At 42.3% G+C, this 22509-nt stretch overlaps 4 protein-coding genes across 7 annotated transcripts in view; 3 read left to right on the top strand and 1 right to left on the bottom strand.

Annotated features, from left to right (window-relative positions):
* grid2ipb (glutamate receptor, ionotropic, delta 2 (Grid2) interacting protein, b) overlaps positions 1-6966 on the bottom strand; it is a 36979-nt gene extending 30013 nt beyond the window's left edge. Inside the window, exons 1-4 of the mRNA XM_040135719.1 lie at positions 6882-6966; positions 5861-6114; positions 5301-5630; positions 4339-4493 (exon numbers count right to left, since the gene is read on the bottom strand). Of these exons, the coding sequence (XP_039991653.1) occupies positions 4339-4493; positions 5301-5630; positions 5861-6114; positions 6882-6966 (824 nt within the window). The remainder of the gene's footprint in view (positions 1-4338; positions 4494-5300; positions 5631-5860; positions 6115-6881) is intronic.
* Positions 6967-10888: 3922 nt separating this feature from the next.
* Positions 10889-13902, top strand: zdhhc4 (zinc finger DHHC-type palmitoyltransferase 4). Of its 3 annotated transcripts, XM_040135722.1 has the most exons (9): positions 10889-11142; positions 11260-11374; positions 11491-11558; positions 11689-11762; positions 11905-12083; positions 12747-12872; positions 13135-13147; positions 13238-13379; positions 13500-13902. In XM_040135722.1, exons 2-9 carry the CDS (start codon positions 11311-11313, stop codon positions 13797-13799), a joined length of 966 nt encoding a protein of 321 aa, XP_039991656.1. In that variant the 5' UTR covers positions 10889-11142; positions 11260-11310; the 3' UTR covers positions 13800-13902. The 3 variants fall into 3 exon arrangements, with proteins under 3 accessions (XP_039991656.1, XP_039991654.1, XP_039991655.1); XM_040135720.1 differs by having other exon boundaries at positions 10890-11142; positions 13135-13379; XM_040135721.1 differs by lacking the exon at positions 11260-11374 and having other exon boundaries at positions 10893-11142; positions 11422-11558; positions 13135-13379.
* Positions 13903-15270: 1368 nt separating this feature from the next.
* Positions 15271-18258, top strand: LOC120794308 (phosphoglycolate phosphatase). The gene is made up of 2 exons (XM_040135252.1): positions 15271-16229; positions 17112-18258. The coding sequence occupies exons 1-2, from the start codon at positions 15635-15637 to the stop codon at positions 17435-17437; spliced, it is 921 nt and encodes a 306-aa protein (XP_039991186.1). The 5' UTR covers positions 15271-15634; the 3' UTR covers positions 17438-18258.
* Positions 18259-18361: 103 nt separating this feature from the next.
* Positions 18362-22177, top strand: bricd5 (BRICHOS domain containing 5). Of its 2 annotated transcripts, none has more exons than XM_040135254.1 (6): positions 18362-18888; positions 19132-19269; positions 19354-19503; positions 19656-19763; positions 21113-21263; positions 22042-22177. In XM_040135254.1, exons 1-6 carry the CDS (start codon positions 18835-18837, stop codon positions 22134-22136), a joined length of 696 nt encoding a protein of 231 aa, XP_039991188.1. In that variant the 5' UTR covers positions 18362-18834; the 3' UTR covers positions 22137-22177. The 2 variants fall into 2 exon arrangements, with proteins under 2 accessions (XP_039991188.1, XP_039991187.1); XM_040135253.1 differs by having other exon boundaries at positions 21110-21263.
* The last annotated feature ends 332 nt before the right edge of the window (positions 22178-22509 follow it).

The raw sequence follows: 22509 nt of genomic DNA, 5'->3' as shown, positions 1-22509 counted from the left end.
GAGGGAAGGTTGTGGAGGAGGAAGCAAGCAGGGAGGATTGGACAGATTTCTCAAAAGGGAGGAATGACAAGCAGAAAACTACAAAGAGGAGACCTCATTTCATTCCAAGTGTCCAGATGTGGCTCGAACACAGGCACGTGAGTCTTAACTGTGCACTTGTTGCCATTTCTAGACACATGTAGAGCTGATGTAACAATGTGTATCCTCAAAAAAACCTGGAAGCTGCGTGGTGGAGACTCTTTCTTATATGATCTAATTGCCCTCCCTCTTTATAACACGGACAAAAAAGTGAATCACAGTGGTGGGTCACACATTTAGGGATAAAGGCTGTGGAATCAGAAAATAATTATGTGAGCATCAGTGGTCTGCTGGTCTCTCCAGGAACATTAAAAGTATATGTTTACAGGCTGTGGTAGTGAAAAAGGTCTGCCACGTCTGATCCACTGTGCAGACATGTACACACTGGATTAATGAGGTTAAGAATACATGTGATCAACGTATGACCATGGTCATAAAAGGGATGCGTACAAAAAAATAAAGAATGAAACAGAAAACAAGCCAAGAAAAAATGGGAAATACAGCATATAATAATAAGTGACACACAGTATGTAGAGTTCAAGGTTGAGGCATGACTGAAGATTGTGTACATACATACATATACTGTACACATACTTATCCCATATGTGATGTACATGCCTATACCTCATTCACATTTATATTAAATGTATTTGGTGACTATTAATATTCTGTAGTAATGGTTTAAGTGATGATAGTGCTAAAAGGTGCGCTCTATAAAATTACACAGGTCTATATGATAGTAGCCCCGCAAAGCCTTATGAGCACAGTTTTCACTCTGGGTCTGAAGAATATCCACTGACAATCAAGTGAACTAGCTGGAAACTGAACCAATCACGACACCTGAATGGAGATCGTCAGATCAGTGGTTCGAAGCTGTTTTTCCTCATGATCCTGCAGTATGAAGCCACATCTACATGTGAGTCCTCAAGGTATGAGCAGTTTTGGCTTCTCAGACTGTTTTATTTTAACAATTTTAATAAGCCCAAGGAGGAGAAACTATACAGTATTTCACGAAAAAGTGAAAGATTAGAAAGAATTCTGACAAATGAACATGGTTTTGTTTGTCTTATTTCCTATAGCCATCTCACCACTCCTTGTGGGAGTCCAACATGTTTTTATCTTTAACAAGCCCAGACTCACCGACTGTCAAATCCCAAACCAAAAACACAACATTTCTGTTTTCAACTGGACATTAAAATTTAAAAATGAAACATCCACCTTCCATCTTAGAATAAAGTAATAATCAAAATGTAATAGATTGTTTATTAGGGTATTTGTTCTTCATTCAGCCTGAACAAGGTGGTAAGTTATTACTGTACTATTCACATACAGTAAAGCAGCCACCAATTCTGAAGATAAATGGAATGTGTTTATATTGATGGAAATAGGCAAGTTATGAATGCACTGACTTTACTACTGTCTGTTTGTGTTCATCACCAGCTTTAATAAGAAGAGTTTTCAAGGTACTTGGGAGCCGCTATTGTTTCTCATCTTGTGCAGTGCATCTTAACACCAGCTCCAGCTACTGGATCCCGCAGTTAACATTAAACACCATCATTATTAACACTATTGAAAAAAAAAAAAAAATCACAGCACAGCATGCAGAGTAAATCAAGAGGAGCTGAAATGGCCTTACTGTGAATTATTAGGACCCACCATTATCAAGCTCTGATTGCTATCGCAACTATCACTGCAGCAATAAACGGTAAAAAGGTTTGGTTTACTAGTTAGAGCTATAAATGTCTGATTTAACAGGATAAGTTTATCTGCTTTTTAAACACATCTGATGTTACCCACATATTGCAATTATTTGCTACAGAAAAACCAAAGTGCCTGCTATTTTCTGATCATACACAGACAGACTGAGTATAATACAGGCAAATAAGGGTTTATACAGAACATTTATGTAATCTGGAAGTCAACATCATACTCAAAAGCATGCATAACACAAACACATACACATAAGAACAACCCCCCCCCCCCAAACCACATGGCATGAGATTACATCCTAAAAGCAGAGCATCACTCATCCTAATGACTTCGGGCACAAAAGCAGGTCTTTGTATTGTTAACTGTTACGACAAGCAGTGTCCATCCATCCAAGTGTGGTCACATCACATCAAGCAGCAGGAACGTGCTGTCAAGGGTTCAATTGAATTAATAAATTAAATATTTAAAGCTCTACAGTAAATTTCCTTAAAGAGATCTTAGAGAAAAACTACAAAACAGTAGTTTCCATCGTCATGTACTGTATCACATGGCATTTAATATTCACTTACTCACCTCCCACTTCACATACATAATTATACTGATGACACTTGGTAGAAATAGTGTAGGTGCTAGACTTAAAGAAGCTGATAAAAATGCAGCTTTTCAATTTCCCTTAAAAGCAAATAACCAACCACATTTCATAAAACCTTAATTTGAAATTAATAAAAAGATGTACTCACCCCAGACAATTCATCGTTTTAGCTGTCACCCATAGCTCAAAAAAAAAAATCTAAGCACAAGTTGCACCATCTGTAGTAGTAGTGAACAGAATAGCGGACACACCCACTGCTACAGAGCTCCTTGTCTGAGGAGGATAAAAGATATGGTGGGACCTTGGTGCAGGCAGGAGGCTTCCTTTACCAAGTGTCAAGGGAAAATGGTCACCACACAGAGAGAGCGGGGAACAGCCTCGGCTCTGAGCACATTATTAAGAAAATCCATCAGAAAAAAAAAACAAAAAAAACCCTCAGAGAGAGAGGGAGAGAGAGAGGTAAGAGAGTTGTGAGTGGGGGATGGAAAAACCACAGAGTGATGGCTTCAGTGTTATTATTGGTGCTCCTGCAAATAGGGGTGTCCTTCATTTTACAAATACAAATGTGGAGTTCTCAGACAACCGTGTTTTATTCATGACCAATTTAAGGCAGTAAAATCCTGTTGCTTCATGTCATTTGAGGTGGGGAAACAATGCAGCTACCTCAACACTGACCCCATACTGCTGGAAACCCTCCTTACAGTATACTAAAACCACTAAAAAGAGCTGAAAGTTGTATAGTAGTAGTGGAGGAAGCCAATGTAGTAAGAGGATAAAAGGTTTGACTGGCTTAGCTTGTGGAAGAAATACTATCTGTGGACAAACTGTCTGGGGATTTAGAGAAAGGCAAGAATGCTGGTCATTTTGGCACACAGACAGCCATGTATTTCTGGCTGTCTGAATGGTTTTTCACATTCAATCACCTGGCGTTACTCCATGTCATGGACACATGCTTCAACACACCATAAAAAAAACCTGTTGGTTGTAGCTCCAGTTTTTTTTTTTTGGTTTTTTTTAAAAAAGAGACTGTGGATACAGAGCAGCACGGCCCCCGGTACTGAAAGATGTTTCCATGAAGCGAGCACTCAACTAAATCTGTCTGTGGCTCTTCATCACAGAAGTCTCCATGCTGCGAATTCAGTTCACGTTGCCAATCCTCACTTACTGCTAAAAAGTCTAAACCCGGGTCCCTCCAAGTCAGTTTAGTTTCTCGGTTTCACTAACACAGATGATGATAAGCGACTTGGAGGGTCACTCTGGATTTATCCTGGGTGCCAGATTGGCCCCACCTAAGTGTAGTTTAGTAGTGTAGCTTTAGAATGACTGGCAGCGGACGAGACCCCCTCTAATCCATCCTGCGACAGAGTGAGCAACAGGAAGAGCTTGTTTATGTAGTTATTATGAATTAAAGCCCTGCAGATTATTTTACCTTTCACTGGGACTTGAAAATGGCAAGTGTGTGGGATACAATACCAAGAGAGGGTTTAATAACTAAACATCACTGAAAGCTTTGCAGTGGCAAAGACTGCAATACTTATTATCTTGATTCTTGTGTGCTTGGATCAAAGCCTGTAGTGGGAAGGTAATGCATTTTTTCGTTTTTTTTTTCTGGTGTATATTCGCGTTTAATGGACAGTTTGACCTGCACAGAATGACAGTGACCATGCGGAAAAACAGAAGGGTGTAACATGTCATAAGGGTCCGACAACCAGTCACAAACCGGGATGTCTTGGTTACATGATATGTGTCTCAGACTGCCCTAGATGCCTTTGTATAATACATTTTTTTGTCAGTAATTAGCCACTTTGTCAGAATTAACGCACTGTTTCTGCTGCTGGACAAATAATTCAGGTTTTTCACTGAAGTTGCAGCCGTTCTTCATATACTTTCTCTATTTCCTACCATTGGTTTATTCTATGCCGTGTTAGGCAATACAGGGACGAAACCCTGGCTCTTACCTGATGCTGGAGATGAGCTGTCGATGCTCATCAGTGGTGAGTATCTCTGGCAGGACAGAGGCCAACCACTCAGATCTCTTCTCTGCTGCATACTGCTTCAGTGCAGTGAAGAGTTTCTCTTTCACTTCGGGTTCATCACCTAAAATCTGGTCAACCTAATGTAGATTGAACGGTGATGTCAGAAGCTGGGAGTAGTTTGAGGACAGGATGCCGTCCCCTCATAGTTTTACACAGGGCATGATCGTTACCATAACAACACTTCCACCTCAGTTCAAAAAAAGAAAAGAACCTTACCCAGGGCTTTCATCAAAAAAGTTTTAACTTTCCGGGGCTCTATTTGCTGTTTTCTCGCACTATAAAATATTTAAAGGCCTACACCTGTTGCATTGGACATACAACACATATATGTGTTAGATTTTTTTACCATAACATTTGCATGTATGTTTTTTGGTCTTTAAGTGCCTGAAAACTTAAAACTGTATGTATTTCTCTATAACATTAAATATCCCATTCTAAATAAGCAGTAATCAAACTTAAAGTTAAAGAAAAACATTCTTAATGATTAATTATTGAGACTTTGACACGTAAAAACTCAGTTACCTCATCAGGACTGTGTGGGCACGGTTTGATCAGATTGGACTGATAGTAGTATCAACTTGGCAAACAACCCACAACTCTTCGAACACAAATACAGTATTGCTAAATTCTGATTGGTGCACAAAAATGCACAACAAATTAACCCCACCCAATTTAAATCAGTAAGAAGAGTATACGCAAAAAAACCCCACAAAGATAAAATCACAGATTTCTCTCCTGTGGAATAAGCAAAGGTGCTCTAGCTGTGGCAGAAAACTTTTGGTTTATTTACTCACAGTAAGAATCTAATTAAGAAAAATATGTTTTCAACTGGACCAGGTATAGGATTTAACCTGGACTAAGCTGTGACTGTGTCTATTTCATACCTTCCTGTTGAACTCCAGAGCTTTATGTTTACGGTCCAGTCTTGCCCCCTCTCCTCCCATCTGACTGTCCTCTATGCTGACGCTGTGTTTCTGCCTTGGGCTGAGGCACAGCACCCCCAGACGGAGCGTCCTCCCCTGGGAGGCCTTGATCAGTGCCGCGGCTGTCTCATGTTGCCTGACGGGTATGCCGTTGACCTCCATGACGTAATCCCCGGCCCTCAGACCTGCACGGCCGGCTGGAGAGCAAGGCGAGCAGTCCTCCACCAGCAGTGGGCAGTCTCCTACGATGGTGAATCCAAAGCGACCGTCTGGACCTGGTATGATGTCCATCTGTAATACAAGAAAAAAATAATTTACTTTAAGAATTTGCGTCAGTATTTGACTCCCCCTCCCAAAAAAAAGGTTGTTAAAAGGAGGAGATCTGGTGATTTTTAGATTTAGTGATTTTAGAACTGGTGATTTTTAAAAAATCACCAGATCTACTATACTATGTCATGTAACTCCACAGGCATTAACCTACATATGCAGTATTGCTGTGATGGATTTAAGAGCTGTAAGACCTGCTGTATGCGGGACACCACTCCGATACTAGGAGGGATGTTCTTCTGAGTCTGGGCGATGGCGATGACGGCTTGCGGGCCCAGTGTCGACACATTGTGGCCCTCGATCTCCAGGACCTGGTCCCCTGCCTGCAACCCTGCTAGGTGGGCGCTGCTGCCCTCCTCCACAGACAGGATGTAGCTAGGTCCATTCCCACCGAGCTGGAAGCCGAAATCCTCAGGCCAGCCCTGGTTGGACGTCGGCATGCTAAGGACTTACGGGAGGGGTGGAAACGGCAGAAAAGGTGGAAGTGGGAGAGAAAAAAGGATGCAAGATTTGAGAAATAGAGAAAAGGACACACACATATTTAAACACAAACACTTACCCAAAGTGGCCAATGTATTCGAGTATACTGGCATTGCAGATACACACTTAGATCAAATAATCCTTTGCATGTTTTAGAAGAGATTAAATTTGACACAGTTGTTCCACAGTCTCCTTCCTCCTGCGGTCTCCCGTGTCTCAAGTTGTACTATCATGAATGGCTCTGTAACCCTCTACCCTGAACCATGACACACTCAGCGGTCCCTGACCTGGTTCACAAACTCCAAATCAGCCAATCAAATTAAGGCGTCGCAGAGATTGTGACCTTAATTAGCTCGAGAGACAAAAGTTCCTCCAGCTTTTTTTTTTTTTTTTTTTTTACTGCACATGCAAGTCCTGTCTGTTGAACAGTAATTAGGCAGCAAAGAAAGAGAGCACACCACTAACTGCACTGATGAGTTCTCAGCAGGTAAGAGACAGAAAACTGCATTAAATACCAAGCAAATAAGGCAAGATGGCATATTGAATGCTGAATTCATTCAAAAACATCTCTAATACAGCACATATAGCATTACAAAAATTGACATCTTGGCTTTCACTATATATAATCTACTATAAACCCTCTTGCTCAGCTGGAGGCTAATGATGTGCTCCATAAACTCTAAAGACACAGCACAGCAGGATTCACACAGTGGACAAAGCTGTTAAAAGACTTACAGAAATCTTTAGATGGGTACCGAGAACCCCGTTTGCTCTGCCGAAAAGAGTATCTGCCTTTTTTGTTTTGCAAAAACTTCTTCATCTTGAATGTCAAGTAGCAGGTGGCCTGCTAGCAGGCTAATATCCAATCTGTCTTCTCAAATATAATGTAAAAATTAAAAAAAACAAAACAAAAAAAAACCCTTGACCCCCCCACAACCCAAAGTCAAACAGAAAGCTTGAAAAACTCAAAATATATCCCCATTCCTTCACCCTGAAACCAGCAGCCTCCTCATGAGCAAAGGGTGAGTGTGCATGAAAAGCCAGTGCAGTCTCTTTGTGAGTGTGTCAAGGAGTTAGTCCTGCGTCTCATGCCTGATTCATCCTAGGGCCAGCCTGCTTGCACAGTGTTAATCAGAAAACTGGGACGCGTGCACCCGCGCACCTCGGCTCCTTAATAATTCTCTCTCCAAAAAGGGTATTGTGAGGCCTCATTTTTCTATAAATACACCAATGTGTCTTTTTCCTTCTCCTCCTCTCTTGGCTAGGTGGCTCTCCGAGGGACTGCTCCTGGCCCAGAATCACTCTGCGTCGATGCACGAAAGCCTGATGAGTAACTAATTGGAGCGTCTGCTTGCCTGGAATTCTGTGTGTCTGGTGTGTGTGAGCACACTGACATGTTCAGTCCATTGAGAAGGAGCAGGGGCAATTTAAGACTTCAGCCTGTAGGATTAGTGGGATTATGAGCTGAATCTTCAGCTCTCCTCCACCCCCTTATCATTAATACTGAAGGCACACATGCTTCCCTCCCTTGATGAATACATAACACTGACTATAGTGGAACCATATAGGCAATGTGCATACCTTAGGACAGGTGTTATCAGGTGGTAAGTCAAAATGTATCACAGAACACTGCAGTGTCAAGATACAGTCTGTATCAGAGGCTGAGTTTAGGCCAAAGCTGGAGTGAAAACATTTACAATTCAGGCTTTTGACTGATAGTACAGAACAGGGGAAATAGTCACATAACCTTAAAGCCATTATGTTTGGATTTTTTATTTGATTTTATCATCTTTCAAATTATCCAGATGACATAGGTTTATCTTTAGAGCAATGAGACAACTGCAGTGAAAACTGGTGCAGTCTCTCTGTCGCTTCCTGCCCATTCATTCTGTGTATTCTGGTCCAATCAGTGGGCTGGTCTGGGCTGGGCGTGCACTGCTGTCTGCCAGTATTTTTTTTTTTAAACTACCACTGGGGGGGCACCAAGTGGAAAATGTAAGACATGTGAGACTTTTCTTTGTTATTAAGCACCTTTTTTCACTAATTTCTGATATTTTATAGAGCAACAGAAAGATTGATTAACTGAGATAATAATCAGCAGATTCATCCATTATAAAAAAAAATGTTACTTTTCTTTATGGGCAACTGATAGTAAGGATTAAAAATGAGCCATTATGCCCTTGCATTATCCCCTGTGACTATAATGTTGATGCAGAAGGGGTTTTTGCAGTGAATCAGTCAATGAATCAATAAGTTCACTGAAAGAAAATTAATCAACAACAGTAAGAAACATTTGCTCGTCCCAGCATCTGAAATATAAGGATTTGCTAATTTTCTCTTTTTAATATTATAGTAAATTGAATATCTTTATGTGTTCATCAGATTTGAACTCTTCTCAGGACTGTGTGGGTATGTACAGGTAGACCTTTTTCACAGCAGACACTGTGGACATTGTCACAGTAGGAAAAGCACAGGTGTTACTGATTACATTAATGATGGCTCTGTTGTATTCAAGGGTCCCGGTGAGCCACGGCAGTGTGACAGTGAGCCATGCACAATACGAGGACCCTGAACCTGAGGTAGCTAAATGTAATTCAGAAATCACTAATGTTATCATCAACACCTGTGCTTTTCCTGCTGTGACATGTTAAAACATCTATAAAAGAATACTACTGACCAGTACAAAATATACAAAAAACTATTCAATTACAATAAAAGGAGTGAATGTAATTACTTGCTTCCACGACTGACTATGAGAGATTATGTAGATGGTGGAGACATCAAAAAGAGGTTATTATATTATTTAATATTACTGAGGGCCAACTCCCATTTAAGTGTATGTGTAAATGTGTCAATAACCGATTGCAGTCAACAAGTTGTAGACCTAAACCTTAAAATGAGAATTCATTACAGCTGAAGAGAGAGCACTGGGCAAGCCTGCAGGTGGGCCTATCGGAGTGTGAACTGTCATTAGTGGCAAAGTGCACAGTAAGGAACAGGCAGTCCCCTACAAACTGAATAATTCATCACAAATAGCTGCCCACTTCCATCAAAACTCTCCTCTTACACTACAGCCAGGACGGTTAACTCGTGCGTGACAAGAAGATATGAAAACTGACATTTCACAGGCAATTGAGTCTGATAAAACTGTCCCAACCTTTTCACTCAGTAAGTGCAACTGTAATAAATTCTTCTTCAGAGAAATCATTTATACATTGGAGCATATAAACACTATACTTTAGATGTTTGTATATTAGGAAACAAGGCAGCTGAAAGGATTTATCTTTAAGACGAGCAAAAATGACACTTCATCATTCAGAAATGGGTTGAAATGTATTTAGAAACACTTTTCAACCCCAAACCGTAACTCCAAATTGATTCATTGCATTGTGACCGATTACCTATCCATTGCAAGAAACCTTTAAAATGACAACCACACCGGCATAGCACATCAAAAAGTCCAGCACGACCACACATTTCTTACCTTTTTACACAGCATCCATAGATGTGCACACACAGCTCCTGAGTAATGCTCCCCTCTCCAGCACTGTAAGCTGTAATACGAGTGTCGGGCCATGTCCGCAACCAGATCCAACAGGTGTCTTGTGGTGCCTTGTTGCATTGTCTGGAGCACTGGATGGCAGTTACACAGAGAAAACAGTACTAAGTAACTCTGAGTTAGTTATTTATGTAGGCACTGCGGTCCACTTCTTATTGCTGCAGTCTTCTCAAGTGGTGTGATTTTGAGTCTGACGTTGCGGAGGGAATGTGCTCTTTGCCAGCGGTGGAATGTAACTTTACTCAAGCACTTTACTTAAGTACAATGTTGAGGTACCTGTACTTGAATATTTTTATTTTCTGATACTACTAGGTACTTTGCAAATTATGATGCTTTGTTATTAAACTACCCAACAGTATGTACAAGTACAGCTGAGACGATTAATCAATTAACTGATTAGTCGACTGACAGAAAATTAATTGGTAACTATTTTGATAATTGTCTACTCTTTTTTATATAAAAATGCCAAACATTTCATGGTTCCAGCTTCTCAAATGTGGTTTTTTTTGTTTTTTTTTGCTTTTCTTTTAATATTTTTAATTCATTTTTTAGAAGTTTGACTCTTGGCTGGACAAAACAAGCATTGTTAATTTTTTTTACCAACCGAATATTTTTTATAAATTACAACTGATTAAACAAGAAAATAATCCACAGATGAATCAATAATGAAATAATCATTAATTGCAGTCCTATGCAGAATAGTTGGAATTAGCTCCACACACCCAGATGCAACATTAAAATGCTGCTTATACATGAATGGATTAGTAATAATAATGTAATAATACAATATATAATAGTAAAACACTCACAGATGGGGGAAAGTTCTCTGCTTGGTTGCTTTTACTTTTAATGCTTTACGTACATTTTCCTGATTATTCGTACATTCTTTTACTCAATACTTTAATTAAGGACTTTCACTTGTAATGGAGTATTTTTACACTTTGTTATTAGCATTTTTACTTAGTTAAAGGAGCTGGATCATTTTTCAACCACTGCTTTCTTATATGACATAAATGGACCTCCTGAAACCAGATGAAGCTCAAGCACATCAAATCTCTCACACATCTAAGAAAACAGGACACATTTCTGATAAAACATACATGAGACCGAAAAACTTAGACAGTGGTAGTTTATATGCAATGGCTGAATTTGAAAGGAGATGCTCAGTGGAAGAATAAAAACTGTTAATATGGCAAAGTGTTGATATGTAGATAAAGTCCACATTCATATCGGCACACAGCGCACTGCAGAACGATACGCCTCAGCAGGTCAGCTACTAGCTTGGGAATTAGCTACATCGATGCTAAGGAAATAGCATTGTTTACAGAACACGAGCATGGACTAAAAGTGAAGCCGGTGGCCATAAAGAAAAGCGAACCAGCTATGTTGACGTGAGATAAGACACCGAAAGGCAGCTATGTGTGACTAGACTACAAGGTGAGGGAAAAACTAATTATTTAATCGCGTTAGAGAATCGATATGTACGTCTGCTAACGTCGGATACTAACGTAGGCTAGCATGCTAACCTAACCTCAACAGAGTTGTGTTTTGCAGGAACATGCTACTCTTTTTAGAAGACACGCCCTGCCTCATTTCGTCTTACCCATGTTTCAACAAATATACAGAAAACTTAATAATAGCGTCTCCTTGAGTTTTCTACGTGTTCGTGGTGAGTTTGTACCATAAACACCTGTTGTTGTTGTTGTCTCTGTGAAGGTGCCAGGTGAGACATGGATTTCCTCACTCTGTTTGCTTTCTATGTCGTGCTGGTGCTGACATGTATAGTTCTAGTCTGCAAATACTCAGGCCAGCAGCAAACTCCCTTTCACATTCTGTTCAACTCCGTCGTAAAGGTAAGAGAAGAGCCTCTAAACTAACTGTTACTTCTACAAACCGACACTTGGTGGCGCTGGTACACCAATATCTTGAGGTACAAATGAATATAGCCACTGCGATCAGAGCTGCTGCCGCTTTTCTTCACAGGTAGTTGCTCCAGTCACACCAAAATGGCTGCAAAGGTTTTCACAGTGGACCTTGCACAGGCTATTTCATCAAAGGTTTGTAGTTAAAAATGTTCCTATGTAGAAATCTTTTCTCATGATATATTTAATTGGGTCTCATCTGGAAAAATAAAGCCTTTCATTTTGGTGTTAAACAATTCTGTAACCTTTCGTCTGTGTCATCTGCTTCTAACTGCAGGAACAACATGTTCATCTATCTGCATATCCTTCTGGAGTGCGCTGTGTATGCAGAATTCACCTACGAGGTGTTCGGCTTCTGCAGGGAGATGGACACCACTCTGACCAGCCTTTCTGTGCCTTACATCCTGCTGGCCATCAAGACCTTCTTCTTCTACCTCTGCATCAAGAGAGATCCAGGTTAATTTTCTCTTAGCTGCAGTATATTCAAACACATGTGGAAGGCAGGGGCAGTGCACCTGATACACTATCCTCAACCCTTTCCAACATGGCAGAGATTTTTTACTCTTTGTCAGTGTGCTGCCAAAGTATGTAGTCTTATGTGTAACAACTAGGAGCCTGGTAATTACACATCACCCATGCACATCAGTAATTTCATCTTTTTTTCACCTGGAGGGTAAATCTATTTTCTGGGGGAGTTTGGTAATCGAGGGACAGGCTACAAAGCATCACTCTTGGTGCAGTAGAATGGGCAAAAATACAGCATCCTCATGTGGGACCATGTCTTCAGAAAACCAGACACAGCTGCTGTGCTTATTTTCATTCTTTCTCAAATTTTTCTTGTCACCAAACCCAGCTTAGATGCACTATTTTGTCCTTTTCTTTTGTTTTATTTTCTGTTTGTGTGCTTGAATTCTTCTGCTTTTGTTTGCCTGCTCACTCCTACATTTACTGCTCATTTGCCCAGAGGCCTTATACTGGTTTTAAGGTCTCATTTAGCTCATTTTAGCTGGTGTTTTACAAGAATAGCCAGCGAAAATCACTGAGAAGTTAGATCTGGACAGGATTATTACACTGCGGTATTTTTCCTCAACTCTCTCCTCTTGACTCACCATCTACCAGGCACAGTGACAAAGAAGAAAGTCGCAGGCCAGCTGCACATCTATCCATATGACTGGAGATTGTTTCACCCGGGTGTCTCCTGTCCGACCTGCCAGCTCGTCAAACCGGCTCGGTCCAAACACTGCAGTGAGTTCTTTTTTATAGATACGTGCTGTACCTGCTATTCTTTTTGCTCCGGGACCGACAGTTAAATGAATACTCATCCAGTTGCTGCTTTGTCTACTTTTACAAAACATATTACTGGAATTGCATCAGTGTTAACCAAAATTGTCATGCTTGTGTTGTCCAAAAGGAGTGTAATATTTTAGCAAATCACCTTCTATGGTAAGGTTAAAAGGAAAAAGCGATCTTACTTAGTGTTCACTGTAAACACCCGTCTGTATTTCAGGGGTCTGCAACAGGTGTGTCCAGCGTTTCGACCACCACTGTGTCTGGGTGAACAACTGCATTGGTGCTCTGAACACACGTTACTTCTTGCTTTACCTCTTCAGCGTCTGTGCCATGGCAGGCGACATCGCCCTGCTGACGGCAGATATGCTGTTTCATGCCGTACTGCGCTCAGGGCTCCTGAGGGCCAGTTACATAGATGAATATGGCGAGCAGCAGCCGGCAGGGCCTCTGTTTGTCGTACAGGTGAGACTCAGTTCTGCCACCATACTGTATATTCTATACATATGCTTCAGCCATGTTTATTTCCAATTTAATGTTTCACGTTTAAGTGAAATCATTTTCTTTTTCCTTCTGTCCCTCCAGCATCTGTTCCTGACCTTTCCCAGAATCGTCTTCATGTTGGGCTTTCTGGTCTTTGTATATTTCCTGCTGGCGGGTTATGCCCTGTTCCATTCCTACCTGGCCCTTGTCAACCAGACCTCCAACGAGTGGTACAAAAGTCGAGGTTACGTTTGTCAGCACTGTCACCCATCTTCAACAGCAGACCCTCTCCATAGTCCCGCACCAGACCACTCTAAAAGACACTACTACAGCCGAGGGCTTCTCAGAAACCTGGGGGAGATTTTCTTCCCTCCACAGCCTGTTCAGAAAAAAGACAACTGAAAAAAGATACTGCCCCTTGTGTTGTTATGCTGCATTTACTGTACATCCCCTCGGATTTACTTTCCCTAACAACTTCTTCCGAATGGAGAAATAAAGTTTAGGTTGGTGATTTCTGCTTGGGCTCTGGTGTCTGTCTCTCAGGATATATCATGAATTGAAACACCGTGCCAACATGTGCACCAAACCCAAAAGTAATCCTTGTCACGTCAGATAATTGTCTGTTAATGAAGTGCTCCAGCTGCATGCTTAGGACACCGGATTCAATCCCTTTTATTGTTCTATGGCTGACATTAATTAAAGCATAAATGCTCCCAAAGCTGGAGCAAACAGATGTCATCGCAGCCTTTAACATGCAATTTCTCTCTGAAAAGGACATTAGTTCTCTGCTTGTGAATATGTCGTACTTTAGGTACTATAGTATTTTTCTAGTAGGTAGGGTTCAATTTCATAGGTGAGGTTTCAAAGGTCTTGATTTCAGTGGCTAACATAATCAGCAGGGGAATTCTTTAGTGTGATAAAACACACTTGCGGTTGTCAAACAACAGTGTCCGGAAGGAAAAATGGATAGTGCATTCGTGTGCTATGGGATAAAGAGGTTTTTCTACGTAAGTTTTGTTGACACAGAAGACCTATAGTTTAAAGCTATGAAAGTTACTTCAAATAACAGGGTGTTCAGCTTTTATTAGCAAGTACAGTAGTAACCATGTGACAGAGAATACCTGTTATGTATTAGTTTTTGAGAAGGATAAATACACGTTGTCACTGTGATCAGAGATGCCTGGCAGGAAGTAACCCCAGTTTGAGCTTTTCACTTATCAATAAATTCAAGTCATAAAGCATCTGAAAAATAAATACCTGGCAACCAGGCCATCTTCAAAAAAAACCCATAAGGTCATTTACATCACTTAACTGCTGAACTATGTATTTCCAGAGTCCTCAGAGACTATTCTCACCCTTAGGATGCTCAAACTGATGCACAAGTAAGATGATTTTTTTAACCCATTTCCCAACTGAATTTCCTATCCACGTAACTGGAAATGACACGTACTAGCCTTTTTTGTAAAAAACAAAAAAGTATGAATGTGTTGTTTTGTTTAAAAATATTGTTTAAAAAAATTGGATTTTTCAAAGATGGCAGAGTTTTCATTTTTCAGAAAGTCTGAGCCTTAGCTCTTTGACTTTAACTCAAAGGTAATGGAGCTGCAGCGATTAATTGATTAATCAATCGAAAGGAAATTAATGGGCAACTCTTTTGATAATCAATTAACTATTTAAGTCATTTTCAAGCAAACATGTCACCCATTTGACCTTATATTACACTGAATATGTTTGGGTTTTGCACTGTTGGACAATATAAGACATTTAAGGAATCACCTTGCCTACTATCTTACGATGGGCATTTTAAAATGTTTTTTTCTGAGGTTTTGTAGACCAATCGATCAATCAAGAGACCGACGGACAATGAAAATAATGGTTCGTCGCAGCCCTGATGGTAACGCGCGACCGACACAAACGAGGACTGGACCGGAAGCGGCACTGAGCGTCTTCGTGTGTGGTTCCTGTCCCTTTAAGCCGGTGCGGAAATAACTCTCTGAATTTAGGCAACGCTCGGTGGAAGGTCAGGTCTACTCTCCGGTGGATCTCGACACTACGCTGGGCCGGTTATTAATCACCACAAAGCCAGAGCCGGTCGTCCCCACGGCCGAACTGCATGACAGCCGTAACGTCCGTGACTCCGGGAAAGCAACGTGCAGTAACGGTACGTAACGGAGCTTTGAGACGTTTCTTTTAAACCGGCCAGCGCGTAGCAGTTCGGCTGCCCTCCGTCCTCCCCGATGTCTCAATCCAAATGCACCCGGCTGAGCGGGTCGCTGGTGAAACAACTGCTGGACTCGGTGGACAGCGTCCTGTTTGACTGCGACGGGGTCATCTGGCGGGGGGACCAGGCCATCCCCGGCGCCAGCCAAGTCGTAAACCTGCTCAAGGAGAACGGGAAGAAGGTCTTCTTCGTCACCAACAACAGCAGCAAGACGCGGAAGATGTACGCCGATAAAATGTCCATGTTGGGGTTCAACGTAGAAGAGGAGGAGGTGTTTGGGACCGCGTACTGCTCCGCCATGTACCTGAAGATGGTCTGCAAGCTGGAGGGCAAAGTGTACCTGATAGGCAGCAACGCCATGAAGCAGGAGCTGGAGGCGGTGGGGATCCAGCAGACCGGGGTGGGACCAGACCACATCTCCGGGAAGCAGACCGACTGGGCCAACGTGCCCCTGGACCCCGAGGTGAAGGCGGTGGTGGTCGGGTTTGATGAGCATTTCAGTTACATGAAGCTGAACCGAGCCTTGCAGTACCTGACCCAGCAGGGCTGCCTGTTTGTGGGAACCAACAGGGACACCAGGTTGCCCCTGGAGGGGGGCAAGGCTGTCCCAGGTAGGGATACTCACTCTCACAGTCTCACTCTCACAGCTTTTGTTTTGCCTGGTTAAATATGAGGCCTCGTTTTCGAATTTGTCAAGTCATGAAATGCAAGTGAATCAATCATTTTGGGGATAATCTTGTGTGTATGTGTGTACAAATATCCTGCACAAGTTCTTGCTCATTTGTGTTGAGGCTAGGATGGAAGCAGGGCGAGAGAGCTGAGGCTTATTACTAAAGACAAAGAAAATCCTACTGATTACCGAATCATGCTTAAAATGCCAAACACCTGTCAGATGCAGACCTCTTTTAATTTTCTTATTTTTATGTAAGAATCCTCTTAAGTCTACTTCCTGTAAAGTCAATGACACACAGTGTTATTTTCTAACTAGATCATGGACCGAATGAGTTTCAACAGCTATCAAAAAGCCGCACTTGACCGATGCTGCGATCTCGAGAAAAAGCAAACCAGAACAACATTTACAGACTTTCTTTAAGAGGCACTCCACTAATTTCACACATTATGGTCAATATACTAGCCCTGGAGCGTACTGCACATCCTGTGAAAACAGTTAATAATAAGTTGTGCCATGTCATCTGTTGCTCTGGAGGAGCTTCTTCAAGTCTTAGAAAATAACCCTGATGATGTCATTAGGGGTTATCTTGGATTGGTCTCCGGGACTTCGATTTTAAAGAGAAAGCCATTGATATAAACTGGGATCATGGAGTTTTTGATGCTTGGCCCATACTAGGGACTAAACTCATCATATCCCAGCTGTTGTTGCATCGATTTTGACCATCCTTATTTCTTAATGCATGCTCCTTTAAGGAGTTTCAAGTGCCATGGAACTATGATCTGATTTTTTTTTTTTTTTCCCCCCCACCCTTCCCCCTCAGGTACAGGCTGCCTGCTGCAGGCCGTGGAGACGGCAGCCCAGCGCCAGGCCCAGACGGTGGGCAAGCCCAACCACTTCATGTTCGACTGCGTGGCCTCCCAGTATGGCGTGGACCGCGAGCGCTGCCTGATGGTGGGCGACCGCCTCGACACGGACATCATGTTGGGCTCCAACTGTGGCCTGAAGACCCTCCTCACCCTCACGGGAGTCAGCACTGTGGCGGACGCCGAGGTGAATCAGAAGAGCGGTTGTGTGGAGAGGCAGAGGATGGTGCCGGATTATTACGTGGAGAGTATCGCAGACCTCCTTCCAGCTCTGCAGGGATGAGACTGCTAAAAGTCTGTCAAGACTGAAGAGTAGCTAAGTGATAGCCTAGCTGCTGTAAACCTGAGGAATTTGGGTAGCCTGTCACATGCCAGGGTCCATTGTCTTCTAAAAAGGGAATATTTTTCAAATCATCTCTATAACAAAGTCATAATTGTTGTGTGACAGAGGAGACAAAGACTCTAGAGACACTATCCAGATTTTATCAGCACTTTTGTCTTTTACTAAACCATTCTTAAAACCTACAAATTTAACATGATATAAATGATTGATTAATAACACAAGAACCATTATTTCCAGTATTGTTTCAATGTAATTTAAGTGTTAGTATTGCTAAAGGAGATGAGTGTATCTTAATTTTTTGAGTACGAACCAAAGTGAGTGTACTTTCAAGGCCCTTATCCTGTCTGTGGTGCAACCTCCCCTTAAGCAATAAGAAGTCAAACTCAAGAAGGGAAAAAAAAGTGTCAACAGTTTGGTAATATCTGTGTGTTCAGGTTCATAAAGACCAGGCCGAGAATGGGGCTAAAATGCACTGAACTGGTATGACTTGACCTCTCTGTGTTCCTGTGTGTATTTTAAGACCTCAACAGAATGTGCTATTATCTGCACTTAGATTCGTGGGAAGGTGCAATGATATCCAGTCCTGTCATTTATGTCTGTCATGTCAATTATTATTGAAACAGAATGACATTGTTTTAAAAATATTTCAATCTTCCTTTTACCATCCACTTTCTGACTTCAGGAGTAGTGTCCCCTCTGACCCCTAGAGTCACTGAAAGCAATGCTCAAGTCCGTAATAAAAAAAAACTATCTTCACTAAATCAACCTCTGCTCTCTGTGGCTTCAAGTTCATAGTGAACGCAGAAAACCTCCCTCTAAATCCTGTGCTTAAAGTCACCTTGGGCTGTCATCGGCTGGATGCAGCAGCAGTTAGAACCGCATATCACCTCTCACCTGATGAGAGAGGCTTTCCAAGCTGCGCCTGCCTCACCCCTTTGTCCATTGTCTGGCCTGCGGAGGGTGGCCAATTCCTCCCATGTAAGTGTGTATATGTGAATGAGGGGGAATAAGAGTCAATTGAAGGGTGGATAATGTTAGAGAGGCATATTTAGTCGTATCAGGCAGGGATGACATAAAAAAAGGAGGAAATAGCAGGAAGACAAATCTTGAAAATTGGCAAGATTCAGTGTTTTGTGTGAAGTGGGTGACTGTTTTGGGAGGGAAATAGTGAGACCAAAGGAGGAGGAGGAGGTGGGGGGGTTGTCTGAGGTCCGCGGGGACAAAGAGAGGCTGGCCAGGTGAATTGAGTCTCAGTCAGCGCTGGTCATAACCACAGCTCCATGCCGATAGCTACGAGAAGGGAGCAGACCGAGTGAGGAGCCGTCAAGGGACACAGGATGGTGAGGTGTTGGAAACATTCAGAAAACTGTTTGGAGGAAGCACAGTGCACGGTAAGTGGAGGGCTATTAATCCAACAGCAAATACCTAAAGTCATATATGTGAGGGGTCAAGGCAGGAAGCTGTTTTGGTTTTTGCTCACATGAATCCATCCACTTTTCTACGTTACCAGCAAGCTGGTGGCTTGCGTTAGTTTCCCAACCTGCTACAGTTTGACGTTAACATCCTGTACTGAGATGTCAAGTACTTTTTAAATAGCGTATCACTGGCTCTTGTGCGTGGTAACATCTCTTCAGGATGGGTGCCCTGCAGCCTCCCCCCAGTCCCGCTTCCCACACAAGGCCTTCTGGGTCAGCCTCACAGCCTCTCTGCTCCTGGTCGTCATTGCCCTCGGCTTGACGGGGCACCTCGGGCTGTCGCAACCCCACTCTCAGGTTTGACGCACGCCTCAACCTCCATAACCTCCAAATTGACCTCTATAAAACTTGATTGCCTATAATAATCAGAACGTGTTTTAGTCTTTACAGATTGTGAGAATCACAGCTCCAGATCAGACTGGAGTTCTGATCAATCAGTCGGCCGTTGTGGACCAGCAGAATGACCTGGTGACCCTTTCTGTGACCTCACTGGGAAATCAGACCTCCACTGTGCTGTTTGATATCAAACATGTACGTACAGATGATTTGCATTGCTGTCATTGAGCGTTTCCTCTGAAATTTTCATGTTTTATCTGCCACACATTTGCCTTCTCTGACAGAAATGAAAAGTAACGCAAGCGGCTGATTTTAACAATGCCTGACTATCTGCTGTTGTGTTGCAGCGTTTGATATGTTACAAACCAGTCAACCAGGACGGCTGCTTCCTGCAAAAGATGGAGCAGTCTGACTATGACAATGTGCACCCCCTCCTTCATGAGTCAACACACAAGGTAACAGGCAGTGACATTTCAACACGTGAGAACTGAACAGTCGAGTTATATAATAGGGTCTCCCTCACTGGGCTCAGGATACGTGAGACTGCAAAATGCATGTTAAGAAAAAGCGAGCTGGGGTTGCCCTTTTAGCTCTGCCAGCTGTGTCTAAAGTCACTGCCTTCCTAATGTGTGAGCTAGCATTTTTAACTGTGACTCATAGCTTTATCCACTGAGCCACGAACCGCAGGGTTTCATATGTTTTGCAAGACTTCCTCGCCACTCCATACAAAGAGAGGGGTGAAGCAAACGGGGCCTTGAAGAGCTGTATAGTCTCCACGGCTGAATTCCTCAGCACATCCGATCCCTCCAGTCCCCTCGCCGTGCCCAGGATCTTCTTACAGGCGGCTACGGTAGCGAGCCTGAGCCCTGGAGCGGGGCACAATGGCCACTCTGTGAGAGAGAGCTCTCTTTAGCTTTTAAGACTCCTCTGTTGATAAATACAGCCTGATGCACTTTTTAGTCAGGTAAGGGCAATGTGTATCTGCCTAAGGGCAAATACCCGGACAGAACCTATACATACTCTGTTGAATCTGGATTGAGCCCTGTTGCCCTCAGACACGATTTCAATGTGACTGTCTGATTCTTAATTGTAATCTGATAATATGAGCAGGTGAACGGCCATGCTGTAGTTAAATGGACAGAGATGGGACCCTGTAGGTTAACTGAGAGGGAATTGTGTTTCTCTGCCTTATCGTCTTTTTGCACAGTAGCACATTTCCACACATCAAAAGCTGCGGTTGAATCTCTGAGCATTTAAGTGATCCTGTCTGGTGGTGTCGCATATCTCACTCAACTCTGCAGTATTCAAACCTAGCTGCTGATTGCGGGCATTTAATCTATGAAAGGTGGGACAGGCTCGTATGGATGGGGAGAGTAGATGTTGTTTGTCTCTGTGTCGAGGCACAATGGCCTTCATGGTCTCTTACAGCAGAGGGAAAATTGGTTGTTACGTGACCCACTCAAGCATAACAGTACTCTAAGGGGTTCACTATCGGAGCCGATCGTCGGCGTAAGTGGTGCAATTACAAACAGCCTTTGTGACGAATAAGAGCGCAAATGTGCAACCGTGTTGACCTCATCAGCAAAGAGGTCAACCTAATAGCAGCTTGAGTATCAGTCTTGGTTTTCTTCTTCATATCTCCATTGTACTCACTCAAATGTATTCATATTACCATGTCACAGTAATTACAATATGATTTCTCACACTTATTAAATGACACTCCAGCGCAGGAGTTTCTCAGAGGGCAAAACTCCTCATCTGTTGTGGATTTTCTGTTGAGATGTTGTTATACTGTCCTCAGCAGGGTCAGTTCCAGTTGTCTTGGAATGAGACCCAGAGGCAGACAGAGTTCCTGGGGGTGCTGGCAGCCAGTCAGGTGGACGTGTCCATGCTTGAGGAGCCTCTGCAGGCTTTGTGTCAGGACAGGTCCGTCCACTGGACAAGGAGGGTCAAGGGTGAGGACAAACTTTAGCGAGTAATTTAGAGAGGATGGTTTTGACATAAACATCAAATGATGTCATATTATGGATATATATAGCAGTCCAACAGTCCAAAACACAATGATATTCAGCTAAGTGTCATAAATGAGAAAGAAAAACAGCAAATCTCCACATTTGAGGAGCTGAAACCAGACAATTTTTGGCATTTTTTGGTCAATTGATTATCAAAATAGTTATTTACTGACATTTTGGCATTTTTAAATAAAAGTGTCAAATAACATGTTAGCTTAAAAATGAACAAAGTGCACAAGCTCATATTCAGAGTTCAGGACTCATTTTTTTCAGTACCCACAGACTGTGCATGGGCAGTTTTTAAAACGAGTCAGCTGGCAACTCTAAAACGAAGCAAAGTGCCAGGCTGAAACTTAACCCTAATCTATGATGGACAGTGACCTTTCCAAAGTGGCAGCAAATGACAGGCTGAAAAAAAACCACTAACTACTTAACTGTATACTCACTCAACAACCTAGTACATGTGGCGCAGCTGACAAATTTTTACAAAATGTTAAAATAAATATTGCAGAAAAATTGCTCATTCATTTGTGAGTGGCCCATTTTGTGACTGCTTCCCTTAATCTATAGAACTGTACATGCCAGGAAAATTCAGCTCCTTCTTCATTATAATGGCTTGTCTTCATATTGAAGCTGTGTTCATATAAATCTGTATGTTACCAAAAACTTAATCGTGGTTGTTTTTGTTTTATTAGTTGCCATTGTCTTCCCCCTTTCTCAGGCCCAGGCAAACAGAGGCTGGTCTACTTCTGCATCGACATTTGCTTTCCGAGCAACATCTGCGTGTCTGTCTGTTTCTACTACCTGCCAGAGTGACTGTGTATATTCAATTCTTCTCCTCCCAGCAAAAGATACAAGAAACAAAGTTGTCTTTTTAGTTCTCCCTCTACAAGAAAAGAAAAAAAAAAAGAAAAAAAAAAAAAAAACAGAACAAAAGTCACCTTTGACTGTTTCCTTTGTGCCATACAGTCGCCAGTAAACCACTGAAGCAGCCAACCCTTCCAGTCTGTTTCCATCCTTCCGAGAGAGAAAAGATGGAGACAGGCTGTCACAGTTATCACCAAAGCCCCATCGTCACTCCCTTCATGTGTAATACCCTCTCTGGTGGCACACTTCAGAGATTACAGAGAAAGAAAGAAGAAAGATCCCCTTTTTTGTACCTGCCTCTAATTGTATTTCATGTAACCCA

Source organism: Xiphias gladius, chromosome 9 (assembly GCF_016859285.1).
Source record: "Xiphias gladius isolate SHS-SW01 ecotype Sanya breed wild chromosome 9, ASM1685928v1, whole genome shotgun sequence".
In the NCBI taxonomy this organism is placed as follows: Eukaryota; Metazoa; Chordata; class Actinopteri; order Istiophoriformes; family Xiphiidae; genus Xiphias; species Xiphias gladius.
Note: the sequence above shows the minus strand (reverse complement) of the source record. Positions and strands in the feature narration are given on the sequence as shown.

What these genes read in the sequence shown, in the direction of transcription:
- bricd5 (XM_040135253.1), top strand. Translation starts at nt 18,835, where the DNA reads ATGGTGAGGTGTTGGAAACATTCAGAAAACTGTTTGGAGGAAGCACAG. An exon ending in TGGAGGAAGCACAGTGCACG is followed by an intron (nt 18,889 to 19,131) that starts GTAAGTGGAGGG and finishes ACATCTCTTCAG; the next exon opens with GATGGGTGCCCTGCAGCCTC. An exon ending in TGCTGTTTGATATCAAACAT is followed by an intron (nt 19,504 to 19,655) that starts GTACGTACAGAT and finishes GTTGTGTTGCAG; the next exon opens with CGTTTGATATGTTACAAACC.
- LOC120794308 (XM_040135252.1), top strand. Translation starts at nt 15,635, where the DNA reads ATGTCTCAATCCAAATGCACCCGGCTGAGCGGGTCGCTGGTGAAACAA. An exon ending in GGGGGGCAAGGCTGTCCCAG is followed by an intron (nt 16,230 to 17,111) that starts GTAGGGATACTC and finishes CTTCCCCCTCAG; the next exon opens with GTACAGGCTGCCTGCTGCAG.
- zdhhc4 (XM_040135720.1), top strand. Translation starts at nt 11,311, where the DNA reads ATGTTTCAACAAATATACAGAAAACTTAATAATAGCGTCTCCTTGAGT. An exon ending in TGTTCAACTCCGTCGTAAAG is followed by an intron (nt 11,559 to 11,688) that starts GTAAGAGAAGAG and finishes TTTTCTTCACAG; the next exon opens with GTAGTTGCTCCAGTCACACC. An exon ending in CTGCATCAAGAGAGATCCAG is followed by an intron (nt 12,084 to 12,746) that starts GTTAATTTTCTC and finishes ACCATCTACCAG; the next exon opens with GCACAGTGACAAAGAAGAAA.